Here is a 16,053-nt window from a genome sequence, read left to right as displayed (position 1 = left end):
AAGTTGACAGCGATTCAACTAACTAATATTTTAATCAGTGTTGTAGTTTCACAGCAGTGTATCAATCACAGTTTGTCAAAGCAACTTTAATTGATCATCTGAGTTCAATCTATGGAGGTTCCACTTCCTTCGTAGCACATAAGGAAGTAGCCAGGGACAAAACCAATATCATCTGACACATAACCAAAAACCAAGTCTAAAGAAGCAGGTGAAAACAATCAAAACTGGAGGGAAAACAGACACAAGAGGAGGAAAATTACAAAATAAAATAACGAAAGAAAACCCAAAACGAGAATGACAAACATGTCATATATCATATTTTAAAATAAAAGCAGCACTTTTTTTTTTTTTTTTTACCTTTAGAGTTTACAAAGCAAAGCAAAAATATAGTAAGGGTGGAAATATAATATATATTATAACAACAACAACAACTATAATAAAATGTGTGTTCGTGTGTGAACAGTGTGGAAGGAGGATCAGTTGAAGGTCAGAGGTCAAGGTCAGGTGTGTGTGTGTATTATTAGCAGCAGCTGTGATGAGATTTACAGTCAAATCCTTTTAACGCAGCACGCAACACAGCAAGAGACGTTTCAGACAGTGAGCCATTTAGAAGACTTTGAGATGAGTCAGTTTCCAGTGTAAAATCAATTTACATTAATGAACCTCCAGCACATTGAGAGGTTCATAAAGAGTGCTGTGAAGGGTCAGGGTTTAACCCCTAACCTTAACCCTAATCAGAGAGATCAAAGTGTGCTTAGGTAGACAAATGTTTTAGATGGGCTAATAAATGTATTAAATTTGGTTTAGGGGGTTGGTGATTTTTATGGTAGAGAGAAGTCTGCTAAGAATCTGTTAATAAGTCACATTGTCAGATCAAAGGACCATTGTATTAACGAAGGCATGAGGCCTTCACATGTGTTTTACAGTGGTACTGTTAGGAGGAAACCAGGTGTTTTTGGGTATACTGGATGGTATATAAGATAGATTATCCTGAAAGTCTGGGAGAGAATATCAATGCTCTTCTCTCCATGCTGCATGAAATAAAGTGACTTGATTCATCACACCGGCCTGTAATTTCTTCAGAGAACTAGCAACTCTCAATGTTTTGGAAGAATTTCTCCTACAGTGCTTTCTGAAGTAAAGGTCTAATGGGGACTGTGACAGATTTACAATATGCAGCACTGGAGGGCCCACAGATCTTCTGGTAGGGGGTCTAGAAGGCAGATCAGATCAGACAAACTGTAGGAAACTGAGAAGATTTATTTTATTAATCTGGATTTTTGGTTAAGTTTATCTCAGGTGTCAAAAATAACTGTTGGGTTGTGTTTTTTGTTCCTGTTTAAAGCGCCAGTGTGTCACATTACTGTAATACAATATTCATAGGTATGCCAAAGAGTTGGCCATATTGAATCACCATGTTTCTAAGGTAGCCCAGAACAGATAAACCAAACACTGGATCTAGTTAGCAACTGTACTGTAGTTTCTGCTACCATGGTCCTGCTTGACCCCCACTGCTAATATTACTCATATTATTAGTGACCTAGCAAGCAACCTAATGTTTTTGCTATGTTTCTTATTATTATTTTTAGCCCCTTCAACTGCATTTTTGCCCCCCTGAACATATATACGAAAAGTCAATTTTATTTGGCAAAGTGGTCAGTCATGGTGAAAATTTTGATATTTCTTGGGGTCCACTATGAGCATGGCAAAATGGCCCCTCAGGGGCCCATAAACTGTACCATCCAGGGCCCCATTCATCGATATGCATAAAAATCGGCACACGCGTAGATCTTATCCAGACAAACAAATAATCCAGTGGTTGCCATATCCCAAACCTAACAGGAAGTCGGCCCCTTTGGATTTAGCGGCCATTTCTGGCAATTTGCACACGTTGTATTTGAACGAACTCCTCCTAGGGAATTGATCGGAACAACTTCAGATTTGGACACAGCCATCTAAAGACATTAATGATTAAAAGTACTATTTACGACACTCCGTCCAAGAGCATACACGTGGAATGGTGTGGAATTTCAACAACTCGCCATGAAAGAGGGATTTGTCATAACTTCTGCGTCCGATCTCAATGAAACTTCACATGTTTGATAAGAGTCCCGCCCTGAACACGTATATGTGATAATATTCAGTGATAGTGAGAGCACCACCTAGTGGCAACAGGAAATATCACAGCATCAGGAGCAATTTGGGGTTCAGTGTCTTGCTCAGAAGGCCCGGCCCTAACCAATTTGGCGCCCTAGGCAAGATTTTAGGTGGCGCCCCACTTGCATCGCAGTAAATTCCACTACCAGTTATATACATACGCAAGACACTGAATAGCTTTATCTATGACATTTTATTTTATTTTTAGAGAAAAAAGTTGCTCAATCAAAACAGTTAACAAGAAAATAATAAATTAGAAATAAATAATACAAGAAATGTAATATGAATAGCCTACACAAATGGACCTCTGTGAACTAACCCTGTTCGTACGTCATCAGTTAGAGGAGATGGCCAGTCAGCAGGGTCTATTGGTGCAGCCTTTATTCCTGATGCTGCATCACTGGGTTGGTGGAGGTAGAGGCGACAAGTGGATAACCTGATGCTGTTGAAGCGGCAATGACTGTAGATGGCTCAGGATTAGCAGGAGGTGGATTTAGATATTTCAACAGCACATCTGAAGAGAGAAGAGGAGTAAGTGACACCATTGGGTGATACAGTCTAATAATAAAAGAAATGAGTCCAAGAATAAAATTAGATAATAAAAATGAAAAACTTAAGAGATGCATTACTTTCACTGTACTGTACATGAATGATATACAGTGCATTTTTTCTGATATGCAAATTAGATCAGATTTAATATTATTCATTACAGTGAAATGCTGATTAGCGGAATGCAAATAATTTAATTTTTTATTTTCAATTTTATTTGTATAGCGCCTATTCAAAACAGAAGTTATCTCAGGACCCTTTTCAAATAGAGCAGGTCTAGACAGAACTCCTTATAACAGAAGCAGTAAACTGCAGTATCATATAACATATGGGAATGTATTAACATTAATGATGTGCACTTTAACATGGATGTAAAGTTTAACACTATAAACACACTTTAGACAATACTGAACTGTAACACAACAAACAACAAGGCTTACAACTCTAATATATCAAGGTGTATGAAAGGAATAGCATTTGACTGGCTGTTACAAGCAGAGCAAACGTTAGCTAAACAATAATAAATAGAAATAAAAATGTAGACAAATGTAAACACCTACTGAATAGATGTAATCTTTACAAATGTCCCTGAGAAATATAAGGAGGGAGTATTATATATATTATAGGCCCCTCCATAACACGAACTGACGTTAAAACGAGCTAACGCTATTTATTGATTAGCAAACCGTGTTAGGCTAAAGGTTACTATCGTTCTGCAACAGGCAAATCATTTCATCACATTATCTTTACTCTACCTCTATCTTTGTCGCGTTTTTCCTCCTCTTCTTTTTTCCTTCCCTGGGCACCAGAAAGTTTTGGTCATTTTGACATTGTTAATGGTTTCTGGGGTCACGTCGGAAAACTCAACCATCTCTCAGAGAGCAGGTAGAGTCTAATCAGTCGGGGCAGGGGGCTTAATAAAGTCTTATTATTGTTTAATAGGCTTTGCTATGCAGTTAAGTTAATGTGGGTTTTTCTTTTAAATATTAAGAAATAATAGCACCAACTTGTTTTAGTATAAAAATATTGAAGGTTGCACCTTTTTTCTTTTTTTCTTCCCCCCATTGTGGCACCCCTTAAATGGACGGCGCCCTTAGCGTTTGCCTATACTGCCTATGCCACGGGCCGGCACTGTTGCTTAGGGACACTTCGACATGCAGCAAGAGGAGCCGGGGATTGAACCGCCAACCTTCTGATTAGTTGACGACCCACTCTACCTCTGAGCCACAGCCGCCGTCACAGCTGTAAATAAGGGATGTCACAGTGCGAAGATGGTTGAATGTGTGCTGCTTTGTTTTCACACTTACGCTTCCTCAGACCTGGTCTCAACCATTGGACTCCAGCAGACTCCACCCGCAAAGGAGGAGGGGGGTTAGACTAGCAATAAATAACTTCTAACTTCACTCATAAATCAACACACTACAACCTCTCCTGCTTCACATCTCTCCTGCCCCTGCCTGAACCTGCTGTTTCCAGTTCTGGTCAGAGCAGCTGTAAATCTCTGTGTTGCAACAGTCTTCTAATACTTTGGTCCTGGTGACAAGGAGCATCTCCTGAATGGATTTTAACATTATATTTGTGGACTTCTGGTAATGGCGGCAGAATGATCACATGCCAGCACAGGGTTCCCGGCCCATTCTTGTACACTTTTACAGGTACAACCAGAAAGAGCGAGTGCTACTATGGGCGAAGGAAACACAGAGCAACTCATACCAGGGTTATCCCATAAGGATCTTTGAGGATTTCAGTGTCTCACTCGCCAAGAAACGGCATCATTTAACAAAGTGAAGTCTCTCCTTTATAAGGATGGGATACGCTTCGGGCTGATCTACCCGGCGCAGTTACGGGTCACTGTTAATGGACAGTCTTGCATATTTGACTCCGCGGATGAAGCGGAGCGTTTCTACCGTGATCTCAGCAGTAAGTGAAAACAAGACGTCTCTTTACACATCTCCTTTAACTTTTTTGGTGCTCTATGAAAACTGGACTGAAGTTACAGGCAGACCGGTCTGCATTGTGGGCCTACGGCGTCTCACTGTAATTTATCCTTGTTGAGAACGCAACTGAGTTTTGTTAGATGTCTGTGTGAAGTTAAATGAATATTAAAGGTACACAGGCGGAGCTGGAAGACTCAGCCCCGTTCTTTCTGCTAAGATCACCTACAAACTTACAACTAAGTTCCAACTATGAAAGATTCAATTATTATTATCACAGATTTGATTGTGCTTTTAAACATTTGTCCAAAGATTTCCTATGGAGAGTACAATTGTTTTTTTGTTTTTGTTTTTTGTTAAGAAAGGAAATCTGGTACACTAAGGTTTTTACGCTGTCAAATGGTAAATATCAGAGGTGTACACATTTTCACAGTCGAAAAGGAAGCAAACTCCTATCAATCAATCGGCTGTGTAAAGTAGTAGTTCCTGCATGGTCATCGGTGTTAAAGATGAGGTTAGGCCAAATATGTAAGTATCTTTTGAACTTGAAGGTGTCACTAAGGACATCTGCTGTTGTTGTGTTTGGGACTTTTTCTCTTTTTTTGTATATCTTTGGTAGAGGAGTGTTCTTTTTTCCCTAGAATCTCACGATGGCACTTTATATGTTGTTGCTACTTTGCTTTCTATTACTAAGATGACCCGGCTAAGTCACCATATCATCAGAGCACTTGGAGGATTGATATTTTGGCACTGATTCTATGACTGACATAAGCCACAAAGACATGCAACAAACCATCAGGCTCACAAGCTGGAACGTCAGGGAACTTGGTGGACCTATTCAAAGGACAAAAGTACTTTCACACCTTAAGAATGTGAAAACAGACATTGCGTTTCTACAAGAAACCCATCTTCGTCTATGCGACCACACCAGACGACGGAAACCCTGTGTTGGACAGGTTTTCCACTCCAACTTCAATAGTCGCTCAAGAGGCACAGCTATTTTACTGCAATTCAATTCAATTCAATTTTATTTGTATAGCGCCAATTCATAACAGAAGTTATCTAAGGACACTTTTTAAATAGAGTAGGTCTAGACCGAACTCTTTAAAACATTATTTACAGAGACCCAACAGTACCACCATGAGCAAGCACTTGGCGACAAGGGCAAGGAAAAACTGCCTGTTAAAAGGCAGAAACCTAGGACAGATCCTTCGGCTCTAGGTGGGTGGTCGTCTGTCTCGACCAGTTGGGGTGAGAGAGAGAGAGAGAGAGAGAGAGACATACAGATAGACAGAGAGACAGAGACAGAGAGAGACAGACAGGTGTACAGTAACAATAGTATTGGCAATGGCAATCTAGCAGGACCATGGCAGGAGGCTCCACCAGGATCGATAAGAACCTGCGAGACGAGAAAGCACAAGAACTCCGGGGAAGAAGTGGAGTTAGTAACATGCATTAATGGGACATGAATGAGTGCAGAAAGAGAGAGGAAGAGAGGAGCTCAGTGCACCATGGGAAATCCCCCGATAGTCTAGGCCTATAGCATCATAACTAAGGGATGGTTCAGGACTCACCTGATCCAGCCCTAACTATAAGCTTTATCAAAGAGGAACGTCTTAAGCCTACTCTTAAATGTGGTGAGGGTGTCTGCCTCCCGAACCACAACTGGAAGCTGGTTCCACAGGAGAGGAGCTTGGTAACTGAAGGCTCTGGCTCCTGTTCTACTTTTAGAGACTATAGGAACCACAAGTAGCCCAGCATTCAGAGAACGTAGTGTTCTAGAGGGGTAATAGGGTACTATGAGCTCTTTAAGATATGAAGGGGCCTGACTATTCCAATCAGAAAACTGTCTGCCCCCCAATAGCAGATTTTTCAGATCTGCAGGTATATAATCTAGGAAGGGCATCCAATTTTTTAAGTAAAAGTTGTTTAACATTCCCCATTCAATACAATAAATACAGTAAAATACTAAATACTAAAACGATTCTTGTGGTAACCTTACAGGCGAAATTTAGTCCAACTTTATTCAATTCAATTCAATTCAATTCAATTTTATTTGTAAAGCCCCAATTCATAACAGAAGTTATCTCAGGACACTTTTCAAATAGAGCAGGTCTAGACCGAACTCTTTATAACATTATATATATTATAACATAAGAATGCTGCATAAATACCTTTGGCTGCTGACGTTTAAATTACAGTTTTGTTTCATTGAACATGCTCATGTTTTTGGGGAATGGAAACGTATCATCTTGCAATCTATGAACATGAGCATTGTTAACTCCTATGCACTCTGCCTTACGACACTCGGTACGCAAGCGTTACTCTTATACAATACAGGTATTGTCTCTTTGCATAAAGTTTTCACAACAAAAATGTTGAATATATGTTTTTTATCAGTGTACAAGCATTGCTGAACTGTCAAAATACTGTTTTTATCTTTGAAAACAGTTTTATGACTTTTAAAATCTCAGATTTAAACCTGTATTTATAGGTCAATACATTGTTTCCACATGTGTAAGAACTGTTTTTAATTAAAAAAATTCAGTCAGTTGTTTTCTGTTATTTTACAGTATGTAGAACAAGTGCAATCAGCACAACCGGAAAATGTTGTGGTGGCGCTCGTTGGATTTTGTTTTTTCAGAATTACACTCAATTCAAACAATCAGTGACGTAGCTGTAATCAGAAACCATTTCAACCAATCAGAGCTCCACTTACTGAACCTTGATCCATGAACTTCATCAGAGTGCAGCTTTGCTCTGTCCCCTGCTGGTCTGTGTAGAAACTGATTCAATTCAACACTTGGGTCCTACAGTCCTCACTTCGCCATGAAAGGATGCAGTCTGACTGGTTGCACTGAAGTTCAACATGCTCTCGTTGAATCATTCCATCAGTGAGATCGACCCCTCGAGGGCTGAGAGAGCAACGTAACGATGGTTATTGATCATTTCCACTGTGAATTCAGCAAGCTGCTGATTTAAAACAGATGTTTGTGAATAGTCAGAAATAACATTCAGATAATCAGAGAAATCAAATTTGAATTGTATTCATTATTTCACCAGAATGTTACAGTGAACTTGTCCTAAGTCCCGCCCATTTTTTCTCTGTGCTCCTATAAGAGTTGAGCAAGCCTCGGTCAACTTCCTCCATCCTTTTAGATTTTTATCAACATTTTTATATCATCTTTATTGTTTGCAGCCAAACCACAAATGAAGGCCTAAAATCTTTTCTTTAAATTGTATATATATTGTATGAAGGCTTCGATTTGGTCAAATAAATGTGCAGAATTTCTTAAATTCTTTCTCATTTCTAAAGTATTTAAAATTTGTAGAAAGCAAGATGAAGACGGGATCTCCAAATTACTGCTACTGTGTGACTGAACACCTAATTAAGTTTCATTTATCCAGTATTTGAAATGTGCACATTTCACACATGTATTACTGATGGTAAAGTTGTGAGCAGCAGCTTTGAGGTCTGATTGTGATCAATCCATAGTATGATTGACTTTAAACCACTTTAAATGTTCAAGGTGCTTCAATAATGATCTTCATTTTTAATTCAACATCGAAGGTAACAGCGGTATTCTACCAACAACATGCAACACTGTGGGGACATCAACTAAATGGACATTTAAATAATTTAAAATTGGTGCCAATGATACATTTGGTGTCTGAATTATAGTTTTCTGTAAATATAAATTATTAAACGAAAGAAGAAAAACATTGGTATTGTAGAATATTGACTGACAAGTAAAGTTTAATTCAGTAAGGACCAAATGGTCGAATCAAGACCATTTAGTCCTTAGTGAATAAAAAGAACAGACCCAAATAAAGAGAGAATGAGTTTCTTCCTGTAAATCAGTAAAGAAAAACATGTGCAGTTCACAGACTCATCCAGCAGGGGGAGCCATTCTTCTCTGCAGGTTGTTAATGAATTAATAAAGTCTGACTCATTATTCAAACATAATCTGCTTTTGATGTTCACTGAAACATGAAATTAACATGAATTCAATGTTTAATTCTAGGTGATGATGGATCAGATCTGAAGAAGAGGAGGAGGAAGAATAAAATGTAAAAGTAGGAGGAGGAGGAGGAGGAGGAGGAGTGTCTCTTCTCACTCTCAGGTTTGTGGAGGTTCAGATTCTCTGCAGCTCAGACTGAGTGTTATTTGAATCATCGACTCTGATCTTCCTTCTCTCAGACAGGAGGAAGAGGAGGAGGTGGAGGAAGAGGAGGATGTGCTGCTGCTTCTCTTCAGTCTCAGAAAATGTATACCGGCTTGTGTCTGCTTCAGCTTCGACGCTGAAATTTGGTGAGTTTTCAATCTTAAATGTGATTCTGTTAATCCTTGTAAATATGATTCACTGTATTATTTGTTGTTTGACTAGAAAATGTGTCTAAATTTAATAATGGAGTGAGAGAGAGAGAGAGAGAGAGAGAGAGAGAGAGAGATCACATCAATGTGAGCCAGTAGATCATCAAGACCAAAATAACGCTTAACATTTTTAATTTCATTCAAGCACTGAAGGAAAGAAGAAAATCTGATGAGAATGAAGAGCTTCTGTTTGAGAGAGAAGAAAAAGTCTGAAAGAAAAAATCAGTTTGGAAGCAGCTTCAACTTTTGACAAAGTCTGGAAACAGCGATCTATGTTTTAATCAAGGAATGAAGTTTGAAAGCCATCTGCATTTTTAGCGGTTAGCAGTCTCACAGCCTCAGGGAAGAAGCTGCTCTGTAGTCTGCGGCAGCAGATACTCTGGTATGTGTTGTCAGACGGCAGCAGATACTCCGGTATGTGTTGTATGTTGATTTCCAGGAACCTAAAACTGTAAACAGGAAGTGTCCTAAAATAAACAGTCAGCTGCTGGGTGTTCCTGACGTTGAGCAACAGGTGTTTTTTTTGTTGATTTCCTCCCAATATGAAGTCTCATTGTGGTTTGAAATCCGTCTGATGATGGAGGTGAGTTGACTCCATGTCAGCGAATGCAGTCATCAGGGCTCCCACTCTTTGTAAGAAATAATTTTCCACTTCTGATAAACCCACTGTATCTTTTTAATTGTATTGAATGCTGAGCTGAAATCAACAAACAGCATTCTAAAGTCAGAATGTGTGAAAACTGAGTGGAGATCCTCTGTGGGTCTGTTGGTTCTTATTGCAAACTGGTGAGGAAGTCTGGAATCAGTCTAGGTTTTAATTGAAATAAGATGAAGTTTGGAAACAGTCTTTGCACACTGAATGTCGGTGGTCGTAGGTTTTCTTTCTCAGCAGAGCTGATGAAGCGCCTCCCTCTCAGCAGACTTAGCCGGCTGCATCGCTGCGTGTCAGAAAGCGAGCTGCTGGAGCTCTGCGATGACTACGACCGTGACAGGAACGAGTTTTTTTTTGACCGGCACTCGGAGGCCTTCAGTTTCATAATGCTGTATGTGCAGCATGGGAAGCTGCGTTTTGTGCCGCACATGTGCGAGTTGTCCTTCTATAATGAGATGCTGTACTGGGGCCTGGAGAGTGCCGACCTGCAGCCGTGCTGCCAGCGACGCCTCGATGACCGCATGTCCGACTGCTTCGTCCACTTCTTCCCCGAGGAGGAGCCACGGGGCCACGAGGAGCCCCAGAGCCGCTGGCTAGAGAGGATGAGGAGGACGTTCGAGGAGCCCACATCTTCGCTTGCGGCGCAAATCCTTGCCTCGGTGTCAGTGCTGTTTGTGGTCATCTCCATGGTGATGCTGTGTGCCAGCACCTTACCGGACTGGAAGACCGCCGAGACCCTGGACCAGCACAGGTAGGACACTGAGACCACCTGAGGAAATAGATTGTGGTGCATACATACATATATATGTATATACTTATATATACTCTGGTTATATGTTTCAATATGTGCTCATTGGTAACATTTGATTCAGACTGTGATAATATACATTGTTCATGTCTAACTTAAAATCAAATAGGCACAATCACCTTTGATTGGACCATCTTGTTCATCCATAACTCTGATTCTGTCGCTCTCTGATTGATCCTTGTCTCTCTCTGATTGATCCCTGCTGCAGGATCATTGAGGCGGTGTGTATCGGTTGGTTCACAACAGAGTGTATCATCCGTTTCCTTGTGTCTCGGGATAAATGTGAGTTTGTCTGTCGTCCTCTGAACATCATCGACCTGCTGGCCATCACTCCATACTACGTCTCCGTTACCGTGACGATCCTGACGGGGGAGAACTCGCAGCTGCAGCGGGCTGGTGTCACACTGCGAGTCCTGCGCATTATGCGAATCTTCTGGGTGATTAAGTTGGCGCGTCACTTCCTCGGTCTACAGACGCTGGGCCTGACGCTACGGCGCTGCTACCGCGAGATGATGATGCTACTGATCTTTATCTGCGTTGCTATGGCGATCTTCAGTGCACTGGCCCAGCTGCTGGAGCATGGCCTGGACCTGGAGGCAGGAAACCAGGACTATGCCAGCATCCCCGCTGCCTGCTGGTGGGTCATCATCTCCATGACAACAGTGGGGTACGGAGACATGTATCCAGTGACAGTGGCGGGCCGCGTGCTGGGTGGCCTTTGTGTAGTGAGCGGCATCGTGCTACTGGCACTGCCCATTACCTTCATCTACCACAGCTTTGTCCAGTGCTACCACGAGCTGAAGGTGCGCTCTGCCCGCTGCACCCATAGCCTGTCCGCCGAGTTCATCAACTGATGTCACTGCCAAGGACAGGGGCCAGAAGAGTCCTTGGAAAACTTCTCACACCTTTTCACCTTCAATATAATCAATCTACATTATTGTCAGTAATGTTTCAGGTCCATCAGTTATTAATAATTTCCCTGAAGAAGATCACAAAATAAGTATATAATATAACAAATATGAATTTGTTGTAAACCTTTGTGTTTGTTGAATTGTTTGAAATCAACAAGTAAAATTATCTGAACACAAGGTTTTCCATCAACTATCACAATGATCTTTGACCTGCGCAGACAGACTTAAAGATCCTTCTGGAGTGCTGTCTTAGTCCATGTGAACCCCTTCAGGTCTGATCCTGATCTCAGAAATACTTTCTGCGCCCTCAGGACCAACTCTTCTGTGGACTGTCAGGGATTATACCAGTTGTCTGTGGTATAACGAACTGTTGGGACCGGCTGGATACCGTCCACGGTTTCCATGGCAACTGTAGACTCAGAGACAGGAAGTTGAAGTGTTGGAAACATTTGGTTTTGAATGTCATGACGGTGGAGTTGCTGAAGTGTGAATAATCTCACTGAAGACATTATTTCTTCTTCTTTGGTGTGAAATACTGCAGGGTTCAAACCAAAGCACAACTGCACAGACTGTCCCTTTAACCAGTCTCACTATTTATCTACTCTGTCTCACAGAGCACTTTATCTCTGAAATATTGTTCATTTCTTCATTAAAGGACCAGGTTGTGTTTCTGATGAGTCATTAATGAGAGTGATCAGTTCATGAGATAATCCTATAACTTTTACTGATCCCCATAAGGAAAAATCAAGAAGTACAGGTTTATAAAACTAATAAAAATGGACTCTTAAAAACTGCATGTGTTTGAGGTTAAAATATTAATTATATTAATTAAAAAACAATTACTAAAATTATATATTATGTAAATATATATAAAACAACAGATATTTTATAGTGTTAAACTAATATGTTCATATACTTGATTCTTCAATGCAAAACTGTTAAATATAGAGATATATATTATTTTTATGTATTTTTTATGTGTATAGATACTCAGTAAAAATGCTGGGTTAAAAACAACCCAATCACCCAACCACATTGGACCAGGTAACTTTTGGGCTGACACAATGCTGGGTTAATTCTACCCCATAAGAATGGTTGAATATTTTATCCAAATGTTGATTTACATTAGCTGAAATGTTGAGTTACTTCTACCTTAAACAGTTAAATTACTTAAATATACTAGCATATTAAAAATACATCTAAGGTTTGGTAATGGAAACCATACATGTATACAATAAACAATGCATCCTCCACCATTAAAATCAGTGACATGGCAACGTTTAATATAAAGCTCAATAGTGCACGTTTTCAACGGAAACAACCACAGTGTGCCATCTGTGCTGCTCAGCATTATAAATACACTGAGCTGACATACCTAGAACATACTGTACTGATTCTCAGTGCATGTTCTGTATTTCTTATTATTTAACAAATAAATTGTTTTTTTGGAGGCTTCAACACACGTCAGTCGCTGTAAGAATTGACATATTCTATGGGTCTCACTGGCGCCCCCTATAGAGCAGCCTCAGATGTACTGGTGACCCTCTGGGACCCTAACCCAACAGGAAGCCATTTTGGATTGAGTGGCCATTTTTGGTGATTTGCACACGTTGTATTTTAACGAACTCCTCCTGGGGAACTGATCAGACTCAGAATCACTTCATTAATCAGGTATGTACACACATACAAGGAATTTGACTCTTTGCTCTAAATGTACAAACACAGACTAACAGCATAAATAAACACAACAATATTAAGATTTGTAGACAATTCAATTCAATTCAATTTTATTTGTATGGCGCAAATTCATAACAGAAGTTATCTCAGGACACTTTTCAAATAGAGTAGGTCTAGACCGAACTCTTTATAACATTATTTACAGAGACCCAACAGTACCACCATGAGCAAGCACTTGGCGACAAGGGCAAGGAAACACTGCCTGTTAAAAGGCAGAAACCTAGGACAGATCCTCCGGCTCTAGGTGGGTGGGAGAGAGAGAGAGAGAGAGAGAGAGAGAGAGACAGACAGACAGACAGACAGGTGCACAGCAACAACAGTATTGGTAATGGCAATCTAGCAGGACCATGGCAGGAGGCTCCACCAGGATCGATAAGAACCTGCAAGACGAGAAAGCACAAGAACTCTGGGGAAGAAGTGAAGTTAGTAACATGCATTAATGGAACATGAATGAGTGAAGAAAGAGAGAGGAAGGGAGGAGCTCAGTGCATCATGGGAAATCCCCCGATAGTCTAGGCCTATAGCAGCATAACTAAGGGATGGTTCAGGACTCACCTGATCCAGCCCTAACTATAAGCTTTATCAAAGAGGAATGTCTTAAGCCTACTCTTGAATGAGGTGAAGGTGTCTGACTCCTGAACCACAACTGGAAGCTGATTCCACAGGAGAGGAGCATGGTAACTGAAGGCTCTGGCTCCTGTTCTACTTTTAGAGACTATAGGAACCACAAGTATCCCAGCATTCAGAGAACGTAGTGTTCTAGTGGGGTAATAGGGTACTATGAGCTCTTTAAGATATGAAGGGGCCTGACCATGAAGAGCTTTATAGGTGAGGAGGAGGATTTTAAATTCTATTCTAAATTTTACAGGGAGCCAGTGCAGAGAAGCTAGTACAGGAGAGATGTGATCTCTTTTTCTAGTTCCTGTCAGTACTCGTGCTGCAGCGTTCTGAATTAATTGGAGCGTTTTAATGGACTTATTGGGGCAACCTGATAATAAAGAGTTGCAGTAATCCAGCCTTGAAGTAACAAATGCATGGATTAGTTTTTCTGCATCTGTCTGTGATAGTATGTGTCTAATTTAATATTACGTAAATGAAAGAAGGCAGTCCTAGAGGTCTGCTTCATGTGGGAGTTAAATGACAAATCCTGATCAAAGATAACTCCAAGATTCCTGACAGTGGTGCTAGAGGCCAAGGTAATGCCATCTAGAGTAACTATATCTTTAGACAGTGAGTCTCTAAGGTTTTTGGGGCCAAGAACAAGAATTTCGTTTTTTTCTGAGTTTAACATCAGAAAATTGCAGCTCATCCAGGATTTTATGTCCTGAAGACATGTTTGTAATTTAGATAATTGATTAATTTCATCGGGCTTGATCGATAGATATAACTGCGTATCATCTGCATAACAGTGAAAGTTAATGGAGTGATTTCTAATAATATTGCCTAAAGGGAGCATATATAAAGTAAATAGTATTGGTCCACGTACAGAACCTTGTGGAACTCCATGACTAACTGTAGCATTTATTGAAGATTCATCGTTAACATGTACAAACTGCGAACAATCTGATAAATATGACTTAAATCAGCTTAATGCGGTTCCTTTAATGCCAATTTGATGCTCAAGTCTCTGTAAAAGAATATTATGGTCAATGGTGTCAAATGCAGCACTAAGATCTAATAATACAAGTACAGAGACAAATCCATCGTCTGAAGCAATCAAAAGGTCATTATTAACTTTAACCAGAGCTGTCTCTGTGCTGTGATGAACTCTAAATCCTGACAGCAGACAATATGGCAAAGGAAGCTGAAATAAATACTTAATGTGCAGGTTTCTTTGTGTATATTGGGTAGGTGGATATGACAGTATATACTTTATATATATATATATATATAAAGTGTAGGTAGATGTATTAAAACAATAGTATTTATGGTTTATGTTTTTTTTTTTTAAATGTCAACAATGGGAAAATAATGAATAAATAGTTTCCAGATTCAGTGGATGAGTCATAGAGTTATTGTACAGGGCAGTTAACTGTTGGTCCAAGTGATGGTTTGTGGGTAAAACTGTCTGTTTTTGGGGTACAGCGCTCAGTGTTATCTAAAGACCATCAACATTAAAAGCTGTGCTCTTTGCATTAAACGGCGGGTCCTAGGCGTTAAGAAAAATGGCCACCCACCTAGAGTCGGGGTCTGTCCAAGGTTTCTGTCTCTTAAAAGGAAGTTTTTCCTTGCTGCTGTCTTCAAGTGCTTGCTCATGGTGGAACTGTTGGGTCTCTGTAAATAATGTTATAAGGAGTTCAGTCTAGACCTGCTCGTTTGAAAAGTGTCCTGAGATAACTTCTGTTATGAATTGGCGCTATACAAATAAAACTGACTACTGTAGAAATAAAAAATAAACAATTAAATATTGTAAAAATAAAAATAAATAGAATAAAATACTGAATTAAGGAAGCTTTGCATACAACACTTCTTATAATTAATGTAGGCTAGTGTAAACATATATCACACAATTGAATTCATACTCTGATATAATTTCACCTTCATTTGAACACATTTCATTGCAGTAAAACATATCTCTCTTCTGTCTCACAGGTCCGATTACTAACCGTAGATTAGTTAGGTTTGGTTAGTCTATTAGTGTAAACTTTGAACATTTCTGTGGTTGATTCGAGGTCCATGAAATAATCTGAGCCTATGGAGAATACACAATGCTTCTATATATATGTTCTGACTCCTATCAGTGTCAGTGCTTTGCTAATGTTATGTAGCAACATCTGGTGGTGATTTGAATCATTGTGTTTTAAGGAGATTGCCAACAGTACATACATGCAGACTGAATGCTCCACCAGTTATTTGTCAATCCTTGGAGTAGATCCATCAGTGAGTATGGTCACTCAGTTGTTAAAGAAGTTGAAACGTGTAGACGTTGT

At 39.9% G+C, this 16,053-nt stretch overlaps 1 protein-coding gene and 1 long non-coding RNA gene across 2 annotated transcripts in view; one reads left to right on the top strand and one right to left on the bottom strand.

Moving 5' to 3' along the window:
- LOC127361258 (uncharacterized) overlaps window positions 1-13,730 on the bottom strand; it is a 76,224-nt gene extending 62,494 nt beyond the window's left edge. The window contains exons 1-2 of the long non-coding RNA XR_007884134.1: window positions 13,679-13,730; window positions 6,040-6,214 (exon numbers count right to left, since the gene is read on the bottom strand). This is a non-coding gene — a long non-coding RNA (uncharacterized LOC127361258). The remainder of the gene's footprint in view (window positions 1-6,039; window positions 6,215-13,678) is intronic.
- LOC127361233 (potassium voltage-gated channel subfamily G member 3-like) lies at window positions 8,775-12,055 on the top strand. The gene is made up of 3 exons (XM_051395725.1): window positions 8,775-8,952; window positions 9,161-10,418; window positions 10,684-12,055. Exons 2-3 carry the CDS (start codon window positions 9,844-9,846, stop codon window positions 11,327-11,329), a joined length of 1,221 nt encoding a protein of 406 aa, XP_051251685.1. The 5' UTR covers window positions 8,775-8,952; window positions 9,161-9,843; the 3' UTR covers window positions 11,330-12,055.
- Window positions 13,731-16,053: the final 2,323 nt, after the last annotated feature.

This window comes from Dicentrarchus labrax, unplaced genomic scaffold (assembly GCF_905237075.1).
Source record: "Dicentrarchus labrax unplaced genomic scaffold, dlabrax2021, whole genome shotgun sequence".
Classification (NCBI taxonomy): Eukaryota; Metazoa; Chordata; class Actinopteri; family Moronidae; genus Dicentrarchus; species Dicentrarchus labrax.
This window is presented reverse-complemented; position numbering and strand designations above follow the sequence as displayed.